The sequence below is a fragment of the Centruroides vittatus genome, unplaced genomic scaffold, assembly GCF_030686945.1.
Source record: "Centruroides vittatus isolate TY-2023 unplaced genomic scaffold, ASM3068694v2 contig_3175, whole genome shotgun sequence".
Classification (NCBI taxonomy): domain Eukaryota; kingdom Metazoa; phylum Arthropoda; class Arachnida; order Scorpiones; family Buthidae; genus Centruroides; species Centruroides vittatus.
The window spans coordinates 102564-128559 of record NW_027122041.1 but is presented as its reverse complement, the minus strand read 5'-3'; the positions used below and the strand labels follow the sequence as shown (position 1 = coordinate 128559).

The 25996-nt window shown below is 23.7% G+C and overlaps 1 protein-coding gene across 2 annotated transcripts; it reads right to left on the bottom strand.

Annotated features, from left to right (window-relative positions):
- Window positions 1-3265: 3265 nt before the first annotated feature.
- LOC136973460 (bone morphogenetic protein 3-like) lies at window positions 3266-25485 on the bottom strand. 2 transcript variants are annotated; one of them, XM_067268193.1, is made up of 4 exons: window positions 25360-25485; window positions 25065-25285; window positions 12724-13589; window positions 3266-4202 (listed from the first exon to the last, which is right to left on the bottom strand). In XM_067268193.1, the coding sequence occupies exons 2-4, from the start codon at window positions 25273-25275 to the stop codon at window positions 4011-4013; spliced, it is 1269 nt and encodes a 422-aa protein (XP_067124294.1). In that variant the 5' UTR covers window positions 25276-25285; window positions 25360-25485; the 3' UTR covers window positions 3266-4010. The 2 variants fall into 2 exon arrangements, with proteins under 2 accessions (XP_067124294.1, XP_067124293.1); XM_067268192.1 differs by having other exon boundaries at window positions 25065-25480.
- Window positions 25486-25996: the final 511 nt, after the last annotated feature.

The following is a 25996-nucleotide window of genomic DNA, read 5'->3' as shown; positions in this document are numbered from 1 at the left end:
AAGGTGAAAAATGTAGTTGTAAACCAAATTTTGGTTTGTTTGAATAAAATTCAATATGAATTCAATTAGATTATTTGTTCCTCTTTTTATTTTCTCTAACAGTTTGATATTGAATTGTTTTCTTTATTAAAAATTTACAAAATTTTGTAGTTTCTTAAAAAAGAAATTTATTTATTAGAATTTAAATAATTAAATAAAAAAAACAAACTTTTTAAAAGACGAAATGCTAATTAATTTAATCGAGGCTGTCAATATTTGCAATAATTTGTTTATAAATCTACAGATTTTGTTAAATATTTTAAGATACAATTTTCCATAATTAAAACAAAATTATAAAAAACTACATTTGTTGCGGTGTAGAGACGACATCAAGAGTGCGTACAATGGGTTTTTTCAGGGACCCGACTTGAAAAAGGCTTACAGAAGTTCTATCCATGATTAAGTCTCAGGGATAGTATTTTGCAAAGGTTTCGTAGCTATATTTTTTATTGGACTTTGCAAATTATTGGGCTGAATCAGTTGTCAAGAGTCTCAAAGGCTAAAAGGCAGGAAGAAAAAGAAGAAAAATATAGATTAGTTTTAAAAATTTATTTAAAATTATTATTAAACCTCACTGAAAACTTTTATTGGATATAGATATATAGTTTTCTCTGCGATATGACCACAAAAATCAATATCAGCCAATACTTTCGATTGTCAAAGTGAAGAATGTATGACTATTGGATTTTTTTTTTTTTTTTTTTTTTTTTTATCCTGAGAACTGAAGAAATAGGTCAGAATCATAAAATTCATCAATTATATAAAATTCGAAATGGTTTGAATAAATAGATCAATAACATAGATATGTCACTTTAAAATATGCATTTATGTAACATTAGTTTCATGTTACGGCGCTTAAAATCTTGAATGAATATAGAACATTTTCTGGGTTGTTTCCTCGAAATATCGCCATTTTTCTCCATTTTTTAAATAAAAAATATCGATATTAATATTTATCAAATTGAAAAATTAAAGATTTTTTCTTTATTTTGTTATTTAACGACAAAGATAAAATTATTTTTGAAACTCATTTTACGCCAGGAACATTTATCTCTTCACTTAGAAGAAAAAAAGTGGGTATAAAAAATATACCCTTTTTATAATTTTTTTTTTATCGATAACAAAAGAGTCATATTTGGAAAACTTTCAAGTTGAGAAGTTTATGAAAGAAACCATTCATATGCCATCATTAACGTCATCTGCTGCCAACGACTTTCTTTTAGAAGATAATAGAAACCTATGTAAGATGATTTGCCATTATATTTGTCATTTTGTAATGATTTCTTTGAATATAAGTAAAAAGAATTTTTTGAAGATTTCTGAACATTTTTTAATTAAAAAATGTAAGTATTACAAGAAAGATTAACGATATCTGAAAGGTCTTGAATAATGGGTCATTTACAGGAATAATAATAATAATTCATCATTAAAGTTTGGGCGAAGTTGGAAAGAATAATTTAACTAAATTAGAAGTTTTAGACGCATATTTTATTATTTTTTTATAAATAAAATTAATTATTAATTTTCATTTTTAACTAATGAATTTTAAATTTTGATAATTCATATTGTGTAAGAGTTTTCTACTGTTTAACATGATTTCCTTTATTATTATCTAACTTTAAACAGTTTTACTATGGCGTAATAGTTTAATATGGCTTACGCTTATCATAGTTTGCTATTTTCTTAATTTTAATAATTTACCATGAAATATCATAATTTATATCTATTATAAATTGAAAAAAGTGTTTTTATTTGATATGTTTATTTCCATTTTTATATAATTTAATATATGAATAGCAGGAATTTTTTTCTTAAAACTGTATAAAAATATGTATTATATTACATATTTATTTTAGAAATAATTTTTATTATATATACTTTCATTTGATATATGTTTCAACACGAATTACAAAGCGAAAATTTGTAAGATAATCTTTTAATATCTTTTTTTCTTAAGAAATGATAAAGAAAGAAAATTAGATTTAAAAGAAAAATAGCTTTTGAATAAAGACTGTCTTCTGCCAAATTTATTTTTTTGAATAGTAAAAAATGTTACAAGATTTTAACGAAAATTGATTGAATACATTTTTGTTTAAACGACTATCAGATTGAAAACTAAACGCAGACACTTAATTTCTTAAAGCATCATTCATGCAACCAATTTTTGTTAAAATCTTGTATTGTATTTTAATCTGGTTTCATTCTAAATTTATCATAAATTTGGCGAAATTTCTTCTAATTTTTTTTTATTTCTTTTCTTTTTAAATAAATTTTTATTCATAAAATAGATTTTTCTGAATTCTTGTGGATCTAGAGCAAAGCTGAGAAACCTTTATTATTAGGAAGGCTATAAATTTCACAGGAATCTCTTAAGGCTTCAGATTAAGTGTTACATTGAACAAAAAATATGCCTGTATTATATTTAAATAAATGTTTTTATTCAGAAAAAAGAACAGAAAACAGTTCATAACTCAATGTTCACGGCAGCTAAGTTAAACTTATACCATTTTTACTTTTTATCAGTCCACCTACGACCTATTTATAAAATAATTCTTATTTTCTTCAATATTCCGACAGTTTTTAAGACACGCTTTTACAGTAGAAAACCGTAATGTTGCCTAACTTGTAGTTCGCGATCTACTAGTTGATAATACTTATTTATTGACGTTTAACTATGCACTTTACAATAAATAAATAAATATATATATATGTTTACTTACGAAATTCGAGGACATTTACTTAAAATATTTACATAATAGTAATTTAAGTAATGTGTTTGCTTACATAATATTAAATTTTCTAAATATAAAATTCTATATTATTCGTTAAATCTACATATTTATTAAATAAATAACACATTCTACGTTATGAAGAGTTAATCTTACGAAAAATAATAAAATAAATTTTACTTTTTTACATTTCTTCTATCATTGAATTGCTCTTTTAGAATAAAAACAGAATATTTATTTTTTTATAAAAATAAATTTTAAGGATTTTCTTATTTAAGTAAAATATTAATATTTACATACATTTTATTTTATTAAGAATTTAACGCAACAAATTAGCATTCTTTTTCAGAAAATGACAAAGAAATGATGAATTTCAGTCCTTTTAAAATTAGATTTGTTAAAAATAAAAAAAAAAAGTAGATTTTTAAAGATTTTCTGATGATGTTTTAAACAAGATTTATCGATTGTTAATTTTACAAAATAAAATAATCAATACGTTTTTTTTTTATTAAAGAGATATTTTATTTAAAAAATAATAACATATACATAATTCTTTAAAGCTGATAGTTTTCTTTTAAAAAAAACTACCTAAATCTTTATTTAGAAAAAATCTCACCAGTACATTTCATTATTCTACTCACCAGTACATTTCATTATTCTAAAATTCTGAAAAAATCTTTGGTACCCTCTGAGCAAAATTATGCTACGGTTTGTTATACAAATTGTAGCATAATTTTGTTACAATTTGTATAACAATGCTACAAATTTGTTACAATTTACAATGCTAAACTATGCTACAAATTTGTTATACAAATAATCTAATAAAATATAGCAAAATTATACAAATACACAGAATTTATATTTGTATTTATAAATATTAATAATGTAAATTTTTCTTTGATTTAATATTTTATTTTATTTTATTATTATATTGACAAGTGCATTATTCCTTTTTAATCTATAGGCTATATTAAAAAGGATCATTGCATATAATAATATAAGATTCTAAGTACATTCTATCACCTTGTGGTAATTGCTACTTCTTGAAAAACGTTCTTTAATAAATTTTACATATGAATATCATTATATAAAGTATATTTTTATTTTTATCAATCTTTACGGAGAATTTTTTTTTTAGAAAAATGCTACAATTACATACATTCCAAGTAATCATAAATTGGAATGTAAACATGGGGAAATTGTCAAATACTTGAGAATTCTAGTACATATTTAGACTGTGATTCAGCGGCAAGCGCAACTATCGACCGTCATGCGTGGATAACGCTTCAAAACAACATTTGTGTCCTCATCATAATATAAAAGAGTCACTGATGATGTCATATCAGGAACACAGCACGGCGGGGGAACATTTGGATCCAAGCTCAATGAGTGAACCAAACTCTGGATGGTTGCATGATTTGATGGGAAAAGATTCTGTTTTTAATAAAATAATTAATCAATTGATATTGTTATCATAATTAAAACATTATATCATCTTATAATATAATACAAAATTTTGGAAATAAAAACAACTTTGATTTAAATGTAATATATAATAACATTATAATTTATACAGTTTTATAACATTTCCAATATTTTTAAAATGAAAAACACTTAAAACAAAGAATTTCCTACTAAATACTCTTTTTAACTTCTATAGTTCACGTTCTACATGTTGGGAAGTTACAGTTAAGAAGACGTTACGTTAGGTCATTTACTGAGATTTCAACATATGCTAATCTATAAAACAATTGAATAAAATGCAACATGCATTATTCATCTTGAACCAATAATTTACATATGATTTATCACATATTAACCGATGATTAGCATACACAATTAGTCACATGTATTAATCAATACCTTTCATGTATGATTAGTTATATTGGCTTACATTAATCAATTACACAAATGCAAAATATCTGTAAACCAATCGATAATTTTTACACATGGTTAGTTATAATGTATACGTAACATTAAACAATTAAGGCATTTCTTATTTATAAATATTAACCAATTACTATGCATGTTTTATTAATTATATGACCTATATATTAATGAAAAACACGCATCAATTACGCTATAAAAAATTACTCGTAATTAATTTCAATTAAAAAATATATGCAATCTATTCTATTTTTACTTTATTAACATCAATTTTTATTTATAAAATCATTAAATTTTTTATTAAATTTTTAAAAAAATTAATAGTCACTTATTTTATTATCGTTTGACTCTAGCTTGAGACATATTTTATCGATCATTGCCTTGGGTCCAATATGCGAGAATAAATTGTAAAAGTGATAAATGATGATGTCACCCCATCATCAAGCAAATTTGCTACTTAGCAAGATTTCAATTGATTTAGAAAAGTAAATACTCATCAGTAAGATTGCAGATTTTACAATTGAATCTAACACAGCTTAAATTAAAGTTAAATCAGATTTAATTGTATGTAAATATTAAATTAAAGATACATAAAATTTATTTATGTGCAAATACCTTAAATTACTTTAAATTTGTATATAAATATCATAAGTTAAATGTGTCGTGTTCAGTTTTATTTGAACTTCTTAAATATAAAGTATAAGCTAAAGGGTGTATCAGGTTCATTAAAATGTGAATACTTAAATTAAAAAGTATGCCAGGTTCAACAGAATGTAAATATTTTAAATTAAAGGTATATCAAGTTCAATTGAATATAAGTATCTTATATTAAGCCGATTCAATTGTATTTAAATACGTTAAATTAAAAGTGAATCATATTTAAATGTATAATCATAAATTAAAGTTAATTCAGATTCAGTTCATAGAAATGCCTGAAATTAAAAGCATATCAGATTCAATTCTATGTAAATATCTTAAAGGTAAATCATGTTTAATTGTATATAGGACTAAGCATTAAATTAAAGGCATGCCAGATTCAATTGGAGGTAAATACCTTAAAACTAAACATCAATCAGATTAAATTATATGTAAATGCTTTGATATTAAGCTATATAGATTCAATTACATAATTAATAATTGAAATTTTAATAACTTTATTTACTTTAAAACATCTTAAATTTATTTTAAAAGTTTTAAACCTTGTTAATGTATTAAAACATTTTCATATAATATACTCATTAATTAAATAATATATAAAATCAATATAGTAAATTCTTGATAATGAGTAAATATAGATCGAACTGATATTACTATATTAATTTTTATTTATTAAAATATTTGTTTATATAATTGATAAACAATTTTCTTCAAGTTAAAAGTAAAGATTAAATACAGTTTTTATTCTTAAAAAAATATTATTTTAAACATTTTTATTACAATATGTTTATTTAATTAAATTAATTTTAAAACAAAATTTTATTTTTTAATAATTTTAATATGCAATTAATAAGAGAATAGAGTTACAGAATGCGTCATTGTTTATTCACAACATCAAATATTAAATGAAATACGTAATAAGACATTAGAATTTATCTTAATTTAGCCAAGATAAACATTATTATTAAATTATAATGATTTATAATAGAGTAATCATTTTAGTTTTTGATTGCTAATAAATTTATAAGCTATAACTTTTAATATAGTCTTATAATGGAAAAGTTAAAATGGTTAGACATAAATTTGAACCTAATTTAGTTATAAATGTTACGAACAGATGGCGCGATATATCATAAAGGCATAAAAATGCCTCTGAATACCTCATAAAGAAAATAATTTTTTCTCCCAAAAAATTAATTACTCAGTAGTATAAAAATATAATTAAAAATTACCACAGGGAACATTTTAATTTTATTTTATTCTTAAAAATTTATGAATTTAAAACGTATAATTTAATTTAGAAAAACAACTTTTTATAATAGCAAAATTTAATTTTATATTAAATATTTTTATAAACTTAAAATACATTAAGATTTTATTTATTTATTTTTTGAATTTAATAAATTAAGCATTTCTTTTTACCTATAAAAAAGGAGAATGTTTTTTTTTGTCTGTTTCTATTTGAGAAATTTTTTAAATAAGTAAACAAATAATATTTATTTAAAATGAATTAATACATAATTTAGCTATATATAAGTATTATAATTTACATTATTATATAAATTTTACATTTATGTTATAAATAATGTAAATTATTTATATTAAAATACATGAAAAGTTTGTATTTAAAATATATTATTAAATATTTATTAACGTAAAAACTTTTTAAATAGACTTTTTATATAAAAAATTTAAACGAATTTATAAATATATAAATAAATAAATATACTTTAAGAACATTTAATTTGTAACATTTTTTATAGATTTTAAATTATATAAAAATTACATTACTTATTTTTTCATTTCTCTTATAATAATTTATAAATAACTTTGTAAATATTTTATTATAAAAATATCTAATAAAAATTTGCAATAAACTTTTATATAATTATTAAAATAATAATTAATATAAGTATTAATTAATGCATATTTTATTATAATTTCATTAAATTTAATTATATAATTTTAATTATTATGATAAATTCATAATTAATTTAATAAAAATACATTTATCTTCATACTTAAAACAAAAATTTATAGTTTAAAGATCAGTTCAAAGACCTTTCTTACATATTTATGCATTTAATTTTTGATATTTTAATTATGTTTAGATCATACATAAATTATTTTAATTATGCACCTTTATTTCGAACAAAAATTTTTAATCACCTGAAACTATAATTACGATAATATTTTAGTTTAAAAAAGAAAAAAAAACATAAAATATACTAAAAATAAAATAGAATAAGCCATAAATTATGAATGGAATCTCGTATATATTATATTCATAATTCAATTGTAGGGAATATGAGCGCACCTGTTCACTTGGCACACCTGTCACGATAAGTTGTAGTGCCTATCGTCGATTCTGCTTGCCTCTTAAACTAGAAACTCGACATATTATATACTCGATGGTTAGAAATTCCTAACAATATATATCTCACGAATGTCCATATTTGAATAAACCTCAGGCTAAACACCTGATGTTTTTCCCTTTGGCACCATCTGACATGAAGGTTGAAGAAAAGAACAGATTATCGTTTAGAGCAGGTGGAAAATTTAGTAAGAAATAGTTATTTTCTAAGCAAATGATGTGTTTTGTATTATCGATGCATAGATAAGGTTAATTTTTAAAAATGGTGATATCGTGTGGAAGTTGATGTGTGAGATAAAGATCGGGTTGACTAGATATGATAGATGGAGTAGAACGTTAGAAAAAAAAGAAAATATATAAGTTTTTGTGTCTCTCTGCTAGCTGTTGTCAACACTTTCTGTATTAATTTAGGCATATTTTTGATAGTTATTCATGCCACGTGTAATACAACATAATAGTTATGAATATTAATTTAATTTCTGAAAATTACCGACTTACTTTTCAATGGAAGATTGATAGAGATTTATTCAATAATTATCTATAGATTTATATTAAAAACCTATAGTTTAACCCACATTTACTACTTTAATCTATCTTTATATATTAAATAAAAAAAATATATACATTTTTAAAGCTAATTTTTTAATTAATGAGTGTTAAATACTAGCGCTATAAATTACTAAACGTGAAAATATTTTTAAGTTATGAACTTTTAATGATGTGAAAAACAGTAACACGGCTTCTATAATTGGTTAATTTGTTTCTTATAAATGAAAATTAAAGATGTAAAGGTTATTTAACGTGTTAAATATGCTAATTTTATTCGTGAGAAACGTGAAAGTAAATAATGAGAAATTCAATATTGTAACGATAAAACTGTGACAATCTCAACTTAAAACATAAAGGAAAATAAGTTTTAATGTGTGATTAACGTTATATAATTAAATTACAGGAAATAAAATTTTTGCACGTTCCTTTCTAGTCGACGATCTCAGATTTAGTAGAGAAAAGGTCATTAAACATTTCTCAACGATCCAATTTACTATGCAGGTTCCTTTTTATATCACCACACCTGGGCAAGGATCTTATACGCATGCGTGTTCATAGTGTAGAAAATAAAAGGCAAAAAAAAAAAAAATCGAAAATTAATTACCTTGGCTACAAAAATTTAACGATGACATCTCTGAGTGTATAAAGATAAAAAAGTAACACGCAATCTTCGAGGATTAATCAGTAAAAACGAAAGAAGAATTTTACACGAAATTACGATTTACTTTAAGTGAAAAATATCAAAAATTTTAGTAAGAAAAAAAATAATTCATTAATATTTAAGCGTAATCATTTAAATTCCACGATTTTTAGAACGATCGATCATATTTTTGAACAATAATTCAGCATTATAATGTTAATAATTCATATATTAAGACTATCTTTTATATGTATTGTATATATAGATGGGTTTATTAATCAGATTTTTTTTTCTTTTTTTGTTTAAAATCTAATTTAAGGAAGAGTTATTAGTGATCCTAATTATAGTCGAAGGAAAGTAAAAATTAATTTCTATAATGCTCTAGGCATTTCCGTTTCTTTCAACGTGTTTTATATATGAGAATAACGTAGATCATATATATGTATCTTTATCAAGAAAAAATACTCATAAGTAATGTTAAAATTTTAAATTATAATACAAAAAAATGTAATTTTTTTGTATTATAAAAAAATTGTAAAAAAATAGTCTTTTTTTTCTTTTAAATAAATATTTTTTACCTGTAATTTTTTCTAAAGACATTTAGGTAGAAAGGAGCTCGATGTTTCATTTCCGCATTGGAAAAGAATTTAATGTCTTGTTCTATACTTTGCTAAATGTAACTTTGATATTTTTGCTCGAATTAAATTGATTTTCGATTTTATCTTACTTTATTTTATTTTGATTTTTTTTTCCACGATATAAATTTCAAAATATTTTAAAGTAAGCCATTTTCAATATGTAAACAAAACAATTTCATTATTATAAAAACCTTGAAGGAAATTTTATATTATCCTTTCGTCTCTTGCCTCTCTACTTCCAACTGATTACGTTACATCTTCTTGTTTACAATTTCATAAATTTTATAAAGAAATACGTTTTAAATTTTGTTACGTTTCTTAAATAATTTAAATAAAATATTATAAAGTTTTTCTTAATTTTGATATTTATTCTTATAATAATTTTTTGTAAGAAATTGCCAAAATTTTTACTTTAATTAGAGCTTCAAACTGGTTTAAAAATATCATTTTTAATAGTGATCAAATGAATTTAATCTTGAACCTGAGTTTCTTGTATAATGACCCTTAAAATCATTCTCGTCTCTTTTGATTTCTTATAAAATTTTATAAAAGAAATCTATAAATTATATTAAACAATATTACATAAATCAATATAGTAATCTGACTTAATTCCATTATTTTATAACTTATCAGATATAAGATGAAATAATCCTTACACCGAAATCCCATTAAGATACAGTACCATTAAATAAGACGTCGAGTAGAAAGTGATAAGTTTAATTATCGAGCGGATGTACATTGTATATGTAATCTATAGGACAATAACTAACGAAAAAAAAAGATTATTGAATTCTCTTAATTGATTCTAAGAAAATTCCTCGTTTCTTAGATTCAAAATAAAATCAGTTTTCTGAAATTCAGCTTAGAAAATTTGCTAATTACTTAACTCTTCAAGCGTTAAATGGCAATATCTAATATTTAAAGACTTAATCATCATTCTATAAATATTAGTGTTGTGATAATATGAAATATATAGAGTTAGTTCGGTCGGAGAGAAATAAAATTAAACTCGTGAATGTCAAAAATGCGAGAATCCCCACTTCCCCCAGAGTCTTATGGAAAATATTAGAATAAATATAATGATTATAATAAACCTCTGAAAATATTAGAATGAAATAAAAAAAAATAGAATTTTCATTGTTTACTAAAAGGAAATAATATCATTTTCGTATATATATATATATAATTTTGTAATTGACTAAATTTGCGATTTCCCTTTCTCCGGAGCCTGATCCCCTTACCTCTGGGCCTATCTACAATATTTATAGATGAACACAGAATAAGTTTTATTCTGTGTTTATCTATATTATACCATATTTTTAAAATAAATGATAATATATAGTTTAAAAAGTTCTTGGATAGATTAAATATACGTGTATTTGAATCCCTTAAATATATATATTCATCCCGTGAAAGTTATAAAACAGAACTTTCAGAAAATATAAACTCCATATAAAGAAAAATGGTAAGGGATAAATTACCCATTACAATTAATTTTCAGGCATCAGTTTACTTGAGAAATTTTTATACTTCCGATAAAAAATTTTATGTATGTTTACAAGTAATAAAAGACATTCTAATTGTTTCAATTACGATAAAATAAAAAAATTTGTTAAACAATAACACATTAATTTATATGAAAAGCTTTCCTATTGATAATTTTAATATTATAATAAATTTTAAACTAATTTTGACTTTATAGATAGTAAATAATATACATTATCAAGAATATTAAAAAGCTAACTAAATACTAAATTTATACTAAATAAAAACATAACTTATATTAATAAAACTTCTTCACTGTAGAGTCGGTAATAGAGTATATTTATTCAAAAAATTATTGTAATAATTACTTATAAAATTATTTTGAAATTTTGGATGCGATTTTATATGTATTTCTTATAAATACATTTTTCTAGTTTATTATATTTAATAATAACAAAAATGCTCTAATATATTATCTAATGAAATAATAGAATGGATTATAATATTAGTTCTGGGTCCCCACATTCCCTCAAGTTCTACTCTATTTAATTATTTTTTCTTCCTATAAATTAATAATTAATTTAATCATTATCACCACTAACGATCTCAGTCATAATGCTTAAGGTTTTATAATATTTTAAAAGAATACTTTAAAAGATGGTTCAGTTGTTGTAATTCGGCTCCGCATCATTTTCTATATATTATAAGATTTGGTCACTTGTAAAATTTTTCTTTTCTGTAAAGAATTCATCATATGAGGCAAATGGTACAAGATAAAGCCCATTTATCATATAAAACATTGGAAGCCATAATCTCTATAATGCCCAATATTGGCTTCTTATTTTTTCGCCTAGTATTCATTCTACGATTATCTTTATAAAAAACGATATTCTTAAATTAATATACAATATATAAACATTTCTATTGTTTAGTTTAACCTTAATTTGAAAGCAAACCGTAACATTTCTTTCATATTTTAATTTTCATTAAAACAAGGTATCCTTTATTTGAAGAGACCTTGATGAAATAATTCATTAACATTGATAAGATTGTTTTAGACATTCTTTTTTGTTTACTTTGTGCAAGTATTCATGAATACTTTAAAGAATGCAACAGTTACATGACTTCATTTAAAGGACTTTTTTCAAAAATTTATGATGCCGGAGTTATCTTTGCAAGAACTTTGCAATGAGTTCACAATGTGGCATGAAAATTGTTCATTAAAGATTTCTAAGTTCGTTTTCAGTTCTAGCTAAATGAAATAATTTATTAAGTTTATTGAAAACAAAAGGCGAGTGTATTCATGTAATAACAGATAATTATTCTTGCTAATAAGCAAATAATATTCAATGAATGAACTTCTTACATACCAAACACGTACCTGTTTGAATAAACAAATCAAGAGGAGAAAAAGTTTGTATTAGCTTACGATGAGAATGCATCTTTTGGAAATTTCTTAATTATATTTATTCTATCTTTGACAAATTAAAAACACCTGGTTTCGGTTCCATCTGAAAACAAACTTCCTCTTTCTTCCTGTTTTAATTTCTTTGATTGGATATATTTACAAAGGTAATATTTTGAAAGTTATACCAATTTACATTAAATGAAAAAATGATGGTTTAAATTTTATTATTTATTTTAAAATATTTATAAATGTTTTTGAAACTTTACTTCGAAATTTATTATAGTTTAGTATATTTCTTAAATTAAAATAGAACTTACTTTTGGTAATGGAAAAAGGCATTGTCCAGCACAATAATTAGCTTCAAATGTAGCAGGTGAAATGATCCAGTTTGTCCATCCAAGTGCCGCAAAGTCTACTATAAGTTTTTTCTTCTGACACATCATTACATTTTTAATATCATCATCTGCAATAGTTGCCTCATTCTGATAAATGTTATCCGATTTTTTCCATGGAATTGGTAACTTTCGATGCTTTCTTTTTCGTTCTCTTTTCTTTCCACGTGATTTTCGATTGTTCAAATGCTGAGGACGAGGCAATAACCTAGAACGATGAACAGAATCTTTACCATAACTTCCAGAAGACGAAACTAATTGCAAACCATGTATTTTATAAAGTGGATATTCAGGAAGTTCGTTATCATGGATAGACCTCTTTCTTCGTTTGTTTTCATCAATTGTTTTTGTAAGCAGCTCATTTAAACGATCTTGTACAATATCAGAATTTGAGAAATTTGTAGCTGTTTTCTCATAAGAAAACAAGAGCAAAAACGGTTGAGAATGGAAACTGACCAATCTCTTCATAGGAATGGATCGAAACTTTCTTCTATCGCTGCTTGCTTCTATAGAAATGCCAAGTAAATGTTGACTATCAGTATTTGGAGTCCTACAATTAAGAATTACTTTGGTAACTTCGTAAACACTCCATCCAACATCATTTTCTTTAATTTCTCTTTGTTCTACGGATGGCAAGGAAGTTTGGATTAGGTCCCATAATTTAAAACGATAAACATGTTCTCTCGATTTTCTTCTTCGAATAAAAGCATGCAATTCAGCTCTAATAATAACTTCGGAAGATGGTACACCTGTAAGATTATACACTAACATTTCCACATCTTCCAATTTACCTAAAGGAAAAACAACAAATTAAGTATAAAAATTCAGAAAACGTATGTTATAACTTCAAAAATTTATTACAAATTAAAGGAAAAAAATTATACATTTAGACATTTATAAACCATTAAAATTCACTTCATCTCTCTCTAATTAAACAGTCTTAAACAAGTTAAACGTTTTTTTTTAAATTCATTAAGGAGACTTTTTATATATAAATTTAATTATCAATTAGTTTATTAAAGCTTCAATTATCGAACGACAACAACAACAGTTAATTATCCGAAATTACATTTTTTGTCGTTTTTAAGGGAGATTCCGATTTAAAACCTACTTCTAAAGTGATCAAATAAGCTTAATTACAGTAGCTTCATTAGAGTAAGAATGTCAACCAAATCACAAAAAAGAAGTATAACTTATTTTCTACCTTTATCTTATTCATATAATTTAGTATCAGAGCTTTTGATAGTAACCTACTTATCTCAAAGATCGAAATTTTCTTATTTAAGTCCGTTCGTAATAAATAACAAATGACCCCCAAGGTGCAATCAACCTTGTCTTAAGAATGAGCATACTATGCTTTGGGCCAAACTGTATATATATATTTATTTATTGAAGCACATGTTTAGTGTGTATTACTCTACAATGCAAAATGACTTTTTATATAGACGATATAAAAATTGATTCATTGACTACAACGATTTAGCAATGGAACAGGTGTTCTTTCTTGTTTCTTTATATTTTAAGTCCATGTTGTAAGATCAATTTTCTTTTTTTCTAACTCCTGTAACGTTAACTTTTCATAAAGAATTTTAAAAAAGTACTCAATTGAACAGATGTTTTACATCTAATTAAAGTTTCTTTTCGTGTTTAAAAATAAAAAAAAAAAAAAAAAAATACTCAAGCCACAAACATGTTTGTTACAATGAAGAATATTAATATTGTATCGATGACTAAACAGTAATAAAGACTATGTCAGCTGGATTTAATTAAATTCAACATATAACGCTACTTTAAACATTGATTATAATTTTATAATATAATTAAATTAATTAAAATTACTCATTAACGATAATATAACATAAACTGAGATATTAAAATATTCTTTAAATCCAGTTTAATAATTATGTTAAAATAATTATTAATTTTATTTGATAATTCTATAATTTTAAATCTTAATTATATAATTTAGTTAATTAATTGAATTATTTTAAATGTTATATATAATTAAAGTGACCTTCGTTAAATGTAATTGTAAAATTTAATTTTAATTAAACAAATATTTAGATAACTTTTTTAATAATTAATAATTCAACTTATGGATAAAATTTTATTGTGTTTTATAATTATAGTCAATGTTTAAAAGAATATATTAATGTTATTTTAAGGATTTTATAAAAAAAATAATTTATATAAAATATTATTTTATAAATTTAAATAATTTTTTTAAAATATAAAGTACTGTATGTGTTGTAAAACTTTACATTAATTATTTAAATTAAAATTAATAAAAATCTCATAAAAATATTTTATAAATTCAAAATTATACTTAAAAAATACTATTATACTATAAATTATTTTAAATAAAATATTATTAATTTTTATAATTTATAATTTTTAATAGTTTAAATTAAATTATTAATTTTGTTACATAAAATTAAAATTGTTTACTTGATTTACTTTACTTTATTTTATAACATTTATAAGAAAATTCTTATTAGAATTTTCTTATAAATGTTATAAAATAAAGTTTATAATCTAATATAATTTTTATTTTCTATAATGTTTTTAAGTTTTTAATATACAATTATACGAAGGCAATAAGAGGGCCTTTTTAATTATGCCCATCGTGGAGTCAGTCAGGCCCACTATGGGGGTTCCATATATTCTGTCCAGACCACCCATGAAAAATTCCTGGAGTTACTCGCCCAGATTCGATCGCGGGTGCCCCAGAGCTGTAGGTAGACTTATCCCTACTATGTCCAATTCTACATAATTACAATTTTATTGAAAAAATGTATAAAATTTTAATTTTAATTGTTTTTTTTTAAATTTAAGTAAATTATATTTATATCAATTTGAAATTTAATATCTTTCTAAAACTAAAATTAGATACTTTTATAAACAACTTAGTGGAGTCGAAAAGACGTGACACAATCTTGAATTAAACAGAAGCTAATGTTCTGCTTGAAAGCATCCATGATTATTTTCAATCATGAAAGAAGTCTGTGTGATTTATGTACAGAAATAAATGATTTTGCAATGCACTAAATTATTCATCATTGATATATAATTCTTTACAAAATATTCCTTCATTTCAAAGAAAAAATAAATATTTCCATATAATAAAAATAAATTTATAAACCTTTAAAACTTCTAGATTTTTGTTTATATAATAATTTTATATTAAACAATTGAATCAAATTAATTATTATACAAACATTACATTTTAATTACAAATTACATTATTTATTTTAATATTTAAATCAATAAAAATTTGCTTTATTACTCTTAAAATTAAAGAAAAATTTACCTAATAGATCCATTTCACTATAGAAATTTTTAATATTAAATTGGAAAAAAAGCTGTTAACTAACGCATTCTTCGACCATAGAAATTAAATTAGAACAATGACAGCATGTATTTAATATGAACATCAAACCCCTTAATAATGATTTCCTCGGGATATTCGCCTCAGATGACGACTCTTTGCCAATGGACCCGCCTTGGCAATAACAGAGTTAATTACAAAGAATCAGTAACAAATCTTTTGCCCATTTAACCGAACAATTTATTGAAATCCCAACTCAACAAATCTTTGTAATTAATCACCGTTTGCCCTATATTACAAGAGAACGTTTGCTTTTATCTTCATATTCAGCGTGAATGTAAACTAAAAAATTTATTTTATATTTATATTTAAAATAATTTGTTTGAAAATTTTATTTATATTAAGCTAATTTATTGGACAAATAAGATGATGCGGATGATAAATAAACACAATAAAAGTAAATTTCTGAAGTAATAATTTATTTATTTAAGTTTAAAGCTGTTAAATATATGTTCTAATTATGTAGAAGTCTATAAATTTCTGCATAACTATAATATATAATGTAAAAGTGACTTATAACTTAATGAAAAAAGTGCTAACTTCTAATATCAAAAGTTCATAATGCAAATATAAATATTTAAAATATACTTATTAGTATGCTATAAGTATACTAAAATAGTTTAATAAATTACCGTTTAATGTTAAATTCAGTTTAATTTATATTGTTTAAAGCATTAAAACTTTGATAATTTATATCGAAGTTTTTGTGAGATAGATCAAATCAAAAACATTAATATAAGTTTGACAGAAGAATGGAGTATGAAATAAATGAATTAGATCATTGTTATAACCTTCACGATAAATCAATTCGAAGATAAAACATACCAAACAGCTTTAGAAGCAATTCATTAAATTTCCAACAAGAAATAAACGTGAGAAAGGAAGATATATGTGTATGTCGCTGCTTAAAAGCTTTAAAAATGTACGGTTTCTCTCAGATAAACTTAAAATATGAAAAGATAACATAAAATTTGTAGGTGCCTCATTTCGTAGAAAACACAGACATTGTAGTTAGTTATTTTGAAGTTTTGTCTTTAAGCTGAAACAATAGGAGTGAAAATTTAATCGCCTGAAGCCAAACATAGACATGCCTACCTCATTACCTCAATGCAAAGAACTTAGCAAAGATACATCTGCCAATAGATTAGTGTATATATACAAAGAAGTGAATTGTCTTTAGAAAAATTTTGTGTTTAGTTAAGTGGTGACCTCATCCAGTTTTCCACTTGGACATTGACCGAATCATTATCCACTTGTTAAAATTCTATTGTTTTGCCACGTTTAAAAAAACACAGTGACTTTGGCATTCTTAATACTTCATAACAAGTTATGTCATTTATGTCAAGTGTATTTAAGTAGGATCACTTTAAATTATCACTCGATTCGCTTTGCAATTTGATAAATTTAAAAGACACTTCTTATAAATTCAATTAATAAAAATGTAATTTACATTAAGTGTATCTCGAAGTTGCTGTAATTTTTTTATTCTTCATGTTTAGAAATTTAAAATTTTATATTTTAAACTTAATTTTCTTACTTTTAGCAATAAATTTATGTAGGAATGAAGGAGAACAATTTGTATAGCATCGAATTAAATTAATGGTAAATATAAAAAGTAAAAGTACATTAAAAGTAGGAATATTAGTAAAAACAAATGTTGTAAATGTTTATAAAATTAAATCAAAATATCGTTATTAACATTTAACAATTTTCTATAAAGTTAAGGAAAAACTAAATCTAAGCTGACTCATTTTATAATTGCGTGACTTTCAGCTGAGGACAAAATGTAGAGAAGTTTAAGATTTTCTCCCCCTTTCCTTTTTTTTAAAAAAAAGATTTAACTCGACAATAAAGACAATCCTTAAGTAACAAGCTGTCTTAAAGTTTCAATGCATGTAATTAATAAGCAATCACAGCTGTTGTAATCCAACATATGTAATTATTTTTTACTCACGAATCATGCATAAGTTCGATCCGTCTAACAATAATGACAAAGCTAATTTAAGAATTAATGTAAAAATAATTACTTATGAATAACCGACGTTGAATAAAAAAACTGATTACATTGATATAAATTTATGATAAAATAAAAGAAGAAGAAAGAGAAGGTGTAGGAAGAGAAGCAGAAGAACAGTAAATGCTTTGGAAGAATGGAAATTGATGAGAAGTTTAATAGACCAAGATAAAAACACACTTAAAAAAGTAGTATCATATTCTGAATTCTAATGTTGAAAGTATCTTTAAAATAAGCAGGAAGTTTAATTTTGTACAACAAGAAAGCATCAGTAATCTTTCAAAAGACATCTTGTTTTTCTTTTTAGAACTTAAGAGATAACCTTACAGTGAAGCAGAGACCTTGATATATTATAAAAACAAACTACTAAATTTGATTTGCAACAATATCATGTCTGATTGTTTATATAAAGAAGATCGTATTTCAGAGATAAATGTTGTCTAAGACGAAAAATTTCTCGAAAAAAATTCCAAAAAACTTCACTAAAAATTTAACAAATAAGAAAATTTAAACATAAAACCGTTACATATTTATGTATAAATTTAAGTACTTTAAACGATTGCATGCTAATTTATTGCACATTTATAGCAATCTACATCGTAAATACCTACGAATAGATTAATTTTTCTTTTTCTAAACAGAATAATTATACCTAGAAAAGTATTTTTTAATAGAACGTTGTAAAATAATTAACATTTTAGATAAGGATGGGAGGTTTTTTTATATAAATTTTTCAATGAAAAACAATTAAAAGTGTTTAATATATGTGAAATTCTTAAACAGCTTTAAACTTTTAGTCTTAAACTCGTTGCTATGATAATAATATACTTAAGATCACATCAAAACAAATAAAATGTTATCATTAAGCAGATGCGAGTAGAGATATTATTTTTTATATATTCATTTTTATCAGTTTATTAGTTGGATAGGTGTTTCTATTATTACAACTTCACTTTTTTCTTCTCCATAATTTGGCATCAATTCTTAAGAAATGCTGCCTCCAGCCATAAGAATCCAGCTTGTAAACGAGTCGTGACTGTCTTAATCATTTGATGCGATTCCAAACATCTTTTCATAAATTCCATTGTGTGACACGTAGAAGAAATAATTACAAAAATCAAACTTACTAATGATCCGATCATGATCAGACTTATGAAAATATAATTATCTGCAAAACATTAATTTCTTTTTTTTAGGAGGGGTTGTTTTTGCTGTTACGTTTTCCATAACATAAACAAGACTTTATAATAATTTGGATACATCACGTCGTTCGTTCGGGTTAATTTGGATGAAGACATTCTTTTCTTTTAATTGTTATACAGTGAATTTTAACGAAGGTTTCAATTAGAAAAAATTTTATTTAAATTATTTTAATACTTTCAAACTTCGTTCAGGAATCTTCAACGTTTTAAATTAAGGAATTTTCAGATTAATTTTTATTTTTTCTTTTAAAAAAATGTTTAGGTTGTTTGTTACGTTTCATTAATTAAACTTTCCTTTTAAAAATTTTGAATAATGATTAAAGTTCCAAAACATTTTTATTTATGAAATTAAACCGTGGAAATATTTTAAAAACATGAAAAATACACAACATGAACTAGAATTCAGTTAATCGTGTTTTAAATTTCACGTATGGATTAAAAACTGAATTCAAAACGATGTGTTTATCAGCTAAATCGGGATAAACATAGTAAATAATATAATTAATTAATTATAATTTAATCTTTGTAATAGTTAACTGACGTTTGAACCGCCTAGTATTTTAAATTAGAGTGTAAAAATAATATTTCATTAATTATTTCGATATTATAAACAGAAATTTTACATTTTTTCAACAATTTTGCTGAAAAAATAATAAAATAAAAAATGAATAAAAGCATTATCTTGAAATATATATAACAATTTTAATTTTTAAATGAAATAAATAACAAGTAATCATTTTCTACAATAAAATTTAGAAACTTTTGAGTGCAATTACGATGATAAAATATACATTATTTAAGCATTATCTCGAATGAATTTATGGCAACTTACTCAAATATCCTGTTTTTCTTTTAAAAGTATTTTATCTTAAAAAAAATTAAATTCCATACAAATAAATAATAAAAAGTATATCTTATCTGGCAGAAAACGGCATTAAAAAATGGCATTTAATTGAAAAATTCTGACAAAAGAATTCAATAAAAGCATGAAGGTATTGCAACAACTCGAGGTGAATACATTTTTAAACATTAAAATAAAGTCTAATAATGCAATATAAACTATAGAATTTGACAATGAAAAATGGAAGAATAGATTATCTTTACGATCACATCCGGATTAATATCTATTCTATCGCTTTTTTGGATAGCTACCAGCAACAAAACGAGATATTTTATCTGCTTGAATTGTTCGCAGCAAAACCAGTTGTATCACAGAAAAGATATTTGACACCGTTCTTTCCTCCATATACTGTATTCTTCGGGTACTTCAGTCAAAACCGGCAAATCTTCTGTCTATACCCTTTCTGGCCCCATGTAAAGATGTCAAACTGTGTTAAAAAAAAGGATGTAAAGTACAGAATTTCTCTATTGTTATGTACAGAAGTACACTCGTATTAAGAGTGATCTGGGTGGTCAATTCTAGAAATGTTAAATGTTTATGTTAGAGTTCTGGGTGTTTTGATTATCTTGAAGTGTTCGGTGTAACTATACTGGTAGCCTTGTGACGTGCCTTTGATTGATATGTTGCATCAACAAAAGATTATCTTTAAATAACTATTATAATTGTTTTGATGTGTTATATTGAAGTTTTTAAGCTGAATACCGTGTTTATGTCGTTGTTATAATGTGTAAATGTATACATATTCCTTTTTACAAACGTTTCTGCTTTTTTCACTTAATTTTTGACAAGAAAATTCAATGCTTTCGCTTTAAATTTATTTAATTTTTCAAGTAAATTAAAAAGTTTTGCTTCTTGTTCATCATGTTTGACATTCATTTAAAAATTTATCTGCTTTATTAAGTTTTCATTTTGTTATATTAATGATTTTATACTTGTTTATTAAGTTTCACTTTCTATAAAATTTCAAGAATTTTTTCCTTTTTTTGGCGAAATACTTTCGTGCTTGTTTATCGAGACTAATTTTTATTTAAACATTCTATACTGTTTACTTATCGCTTAATTTTTTTTACAAAAAAAATCAATTCATGCTCTTCAAGTTCATTTTTTTCTAATTTAGTGAGCAAGCAGGTAAATTTAATTTTTTTTTCTAAAATTTTTCCCTGCTTGTTTATCATACTTAATTTTTAACAAAAAATTTTAAAGCTTGCTTTTCAAGTTCACTTTTTTCTTTTTTCCAAAAATTTTCCTGCTTGTTCACTAAGTTTAATATTTTACAAAAACTATTCTGTACGTTTACTACTTTATTTTGCAAACTTTTCTCTTCCTGTTTTGTACGTTTTATTCTATTTTATTTCATTTCTTTGCAAAACTTTCTTTACATTTCCCTTTGTACAAAGCTGCTTGTTCATTCCACTTAAAAAATTTAAATTATTTAAAAAACGTCTAAATATTTCTCTGCATATTCCTCACCTTTTACTTTTTACACAATTATCTGAAATTTTTCATTAATTTTTACATTTTTACAGGAAAAATTTTGATTTTTAATAAGTTCACATTCATAAATTTTCCACCGGATTTAATTTATTCCTAAAAATTCCTTTACTGTATATATTTTTAAAAAAATAAAAATGGCGCGTGATAATGTAAATTCTATACACATCCACTGATTGGATTAATCAATAGTTTGCACAATAATCACATATTGCGACATCAGGAAAAAAAATGAGATAAAAATCATCATACTGAAAAAAGCACTAAACATGAACTGGAATCATCAATAGAATTATGCTGATAATGGATTACATTATACTTTAAAGCATAAATTTGAAGTAAAAAATGTATTAAAAATAATTAAACTAGATTTAACGACATTTAACGATTTAATTATAATTATAAAATGCATAGAAAAAAATTAATTTATTGAAGAATTTTTAAAGTATAACACTTAATTGCTGAGAAAGAACTTAATTGCCATTGTTCTACAGTGAGAAATTCTATCATTAAGTTGCAAAAGATTGTATTTTCATTGCTGAATAATTAATTATGTATCAATGTAAGTAAGAAAATCAAAAATTAAGCTACCTCTTACACATATTGAATGATTAAATTAGCATATTGAACGATTTAATCGCATTTTAATAATTCATTCAATTCGTGAATTAACGATGTAATAAATCGAATATATTTAATTATTTATTGAATTAATTATGCAGAATGTTCATTCGTTAAATATAAATTCGGAATTCTTATTTGTTTCTAATTGATGATCTGTAACAAAACTTTGCGTAGGTAGGAACCACGAACCTGTTCAACAAATGTTATCAAGTGGGTGATTGATGTTTCTTGTCGAATAAGAAAAATTAAGGATTACGTACATAATCAATCAGTGTGTAATTTTAAAATAGAATTAATTAATATTACATTTTTGTCTGTTCTACTTAAAATCGAACAGAATTAAAGCGATTTTAGTAAATTCCCTTTTGTATTTTTGAAGTTTTCTCATGTGCAAGTTTAAACTTTAATTTATAATTCTTAATTTGTCTTATAAACCAGTTTAATTTCCAGTGTGTAATTTACAAAATTTTGCATATTTTATACAATTTTATATCACTTTTTATCGAATTTTTAAAGAATTTATGTTCTTATAAAGCCCGTTTGTATACAACAAAAGCATTGACCTTTTACTAAGTCATCCGGAAAGAATGTTGAATTTTATTTGTAAAAAATGGTAATCTGAAACAACAAAGATAAGATAGAGAAGCAACGAATAAACATTTTACTCACAATAAACAACTAATTGAATGTAACCTTAATTTAGGTTACACTCAATTAGTTATTCGTTATTAGTAAACTAATTAAAGATTTTAATTACGTTCATATAAGTCTTTACTTAATCTAATGATGAATTATACTTAAAGGAAGAACTTCAAGTTCTTTACATAATATAATAATTGATTATTATAAATATATTACGTAATTTATTGTACATGTGAGTTTATTATGTTTACAAAATCAAAAATTTTCCTCTTCTTTTTTATAAAGTAAACATGCCCTATACACTCACCACGAGACTTGTAATTAAAACATAAACAGCAATTACAAGGAGAACCGTTCTAAGCAAAACAAGTGGACAAAAGAGTCTGTGTATATGTCTGTACGTTACTCTTCGACTAAACTGTTTTCTATTGTTTCTTATATATTTTATGAATTTTCTGAAGTTTCTAAATGGTTTATATTACACGTCTGGACTAAATATAATGATAATACACATCTGTTCTTTATAAATAGTATGGTGTCAGATGATTATATTTTATTTATTTTGTGTTTGTTTAATTATTTTTACAAGTGTCAATACTTACTATTTTAAAACTTGATTATATTATTTGTTTAACTTAATTTCTCTCTTTAAATTCAGAAAATAAATTTTAAAAATCTGATTTTCTAGTATTAAAAGTCAGTAATTGTATTTACAGATCTTATTTTGTGTATTTTATGAAGCAATATCAGTATTTAAACTTGATTTTCTGGTATTAAAAATGACAATTCAAACTCTATTTGTATATTTATGAAGAAAAATTTGTATAAAAAAATCTTTATTTTGACTTTAAAAATATGAAAGATAAATTTAAAAATCTTGATTGCTTGTCGTTCTCTATTATATGCATTTTCTTAGCACAAAAAATCTTATTCACAATTTTAAAAGTGGAAAAATAAATTCACAAACCTTACTCACCACCTTAAAACAAAGAAAAACCAATTCTGTAGACATTATTCCTTCTATTAAAAATTTTAAAAAAAAGGTTAATTATCTTAGTTGTTGGTTTAAAAGTAGAAAAAGTTTAAAACCTTATTTACAACATAATATAAGAAAAGAAATAAAAACTTTCTTCTTTACTTTGTATTAAATCTCATTGATGTCTATTATTGATTTTATTATTATATATTTATTGTTATATTGAAGGGATGAAGGATCGTTTTGGCATTCCTGATAAATTAAGTGTATACTTAGATGTCACGGAATCTTATTGCAGCTAATAATCCCAGTATTGAACTATCTAACCTCATGGCACAATTGCTCGATAGCCAATATCGTGCCTTATAAAATTCCTTTCCCGTCATTACGAAGACAATTTAAAATAAATTCTGTCACGCCAACTCTACTATTAGAAGTAAATAAGTTAAAAATTTTGAAACAATTGCAATTATTGTGCGATTCCAATTCATTTGGGAGGTATTATCGACAGATAATAAATAAATAAATATGTCATTGCTTCAACGCATTCGTTATGCATTGTCTGCTTATTGTTTTCATTACACAATATTAAATTTGACATAAGATGAACAATCAATTCGAACCTATTATTATATACAAGTTTCTCCACTTTATCATTTGCCTAATTGAAATTACTTTAAAATAATTGGGATTTTATGATAAAATATTCTATATTTATAGTATATTAAATTAAATAATCCTATTAGTTTTATTAAAATTATGTTAAATTACAATTTAAAAGTTATTTAACTAGAAAAGTTTAAGTTACTTTATACGAAATAAACACAGAATCTGCACTAATTTGAATAACTCATTAAGGGAATTCGGACATAAACTAAGTGACACGCCACATTCTTTCGTTAAAGATAAGTACAATTAACATTAATTCTAATTTAATTATAAAGGAAAAAAGTATAAAATAAAGTTTAAATATAAAGAAATTAAATATTTCAACACAATTGGACTTATTTAAAACATTTGAAACTTACCTTTCATGGGTAAAATACTTCGAACTATAGAACTATTTTCATGAATGGAATCAATTCTACCACTCTTATACTTCTCATATAACTGAACCATATAACGAGGAGTCGAAGAAACTTTCGATTTTTGGTAGATTAATTTAGATGCGTGTGACTGTCCCGCGACTGTAACAACAGCTATAGCAGTTATAAACAGAATGTAGTCGTATAAGTTCATTCTCGTACTTCTGTCGATGAAAAACTACGCATTAATAATACATTTTCCAAGCGATTTCTTTATATAATTTTTAAGATTATTTACAGTTTGTGTAGTGGACTAAGTGCTGTGAAGGATCAAACTGACTTGTACAGTAGGTAGGCTAGTTGTGCGCCGAAGCGAATGAGACAGGATGACTGCACCGTATGTCGAACTGGCTATTAAGTGATGGCCACGTGGTCTTGCTTCCAATAAAACAAACGTAAAGATGATAGAAAAGAAGCTGAGAGCGGGGATAAGGGGGAAAAAAATGGGTTTAGAGTGCGATGCCTGCACTTGACATGCTATTTCGTGAATTGCAGCTCGTATGATTGACGATCGTAAAATTTGATATAAATCTGACATATTGTAAAAAGCCACGAATTTATTTATTTTTTGATTAAGAGTCTCGCTATACAGAACTAGTTTTAATTATTTTTTTAAAAATAAAATGAATATTTTATAACTTAAAAATTAATTTATCATAATCTAATTTATAAATATGCTACTAGTGTAATTAATAATATATTTGCTAATATTTTATCCTAACTTTTTTATTATTGTAGCGAGTTTATTATTTGCTTTTTTAAAATTATATTTTATCTACTTGAAAAGCTCTATTAGAAATTGATTTCTATTTATATAAATTAATTAAAAAGTAAAAATTTTATTTAATTTTATAATTATTTCATTTTGTTTTTAT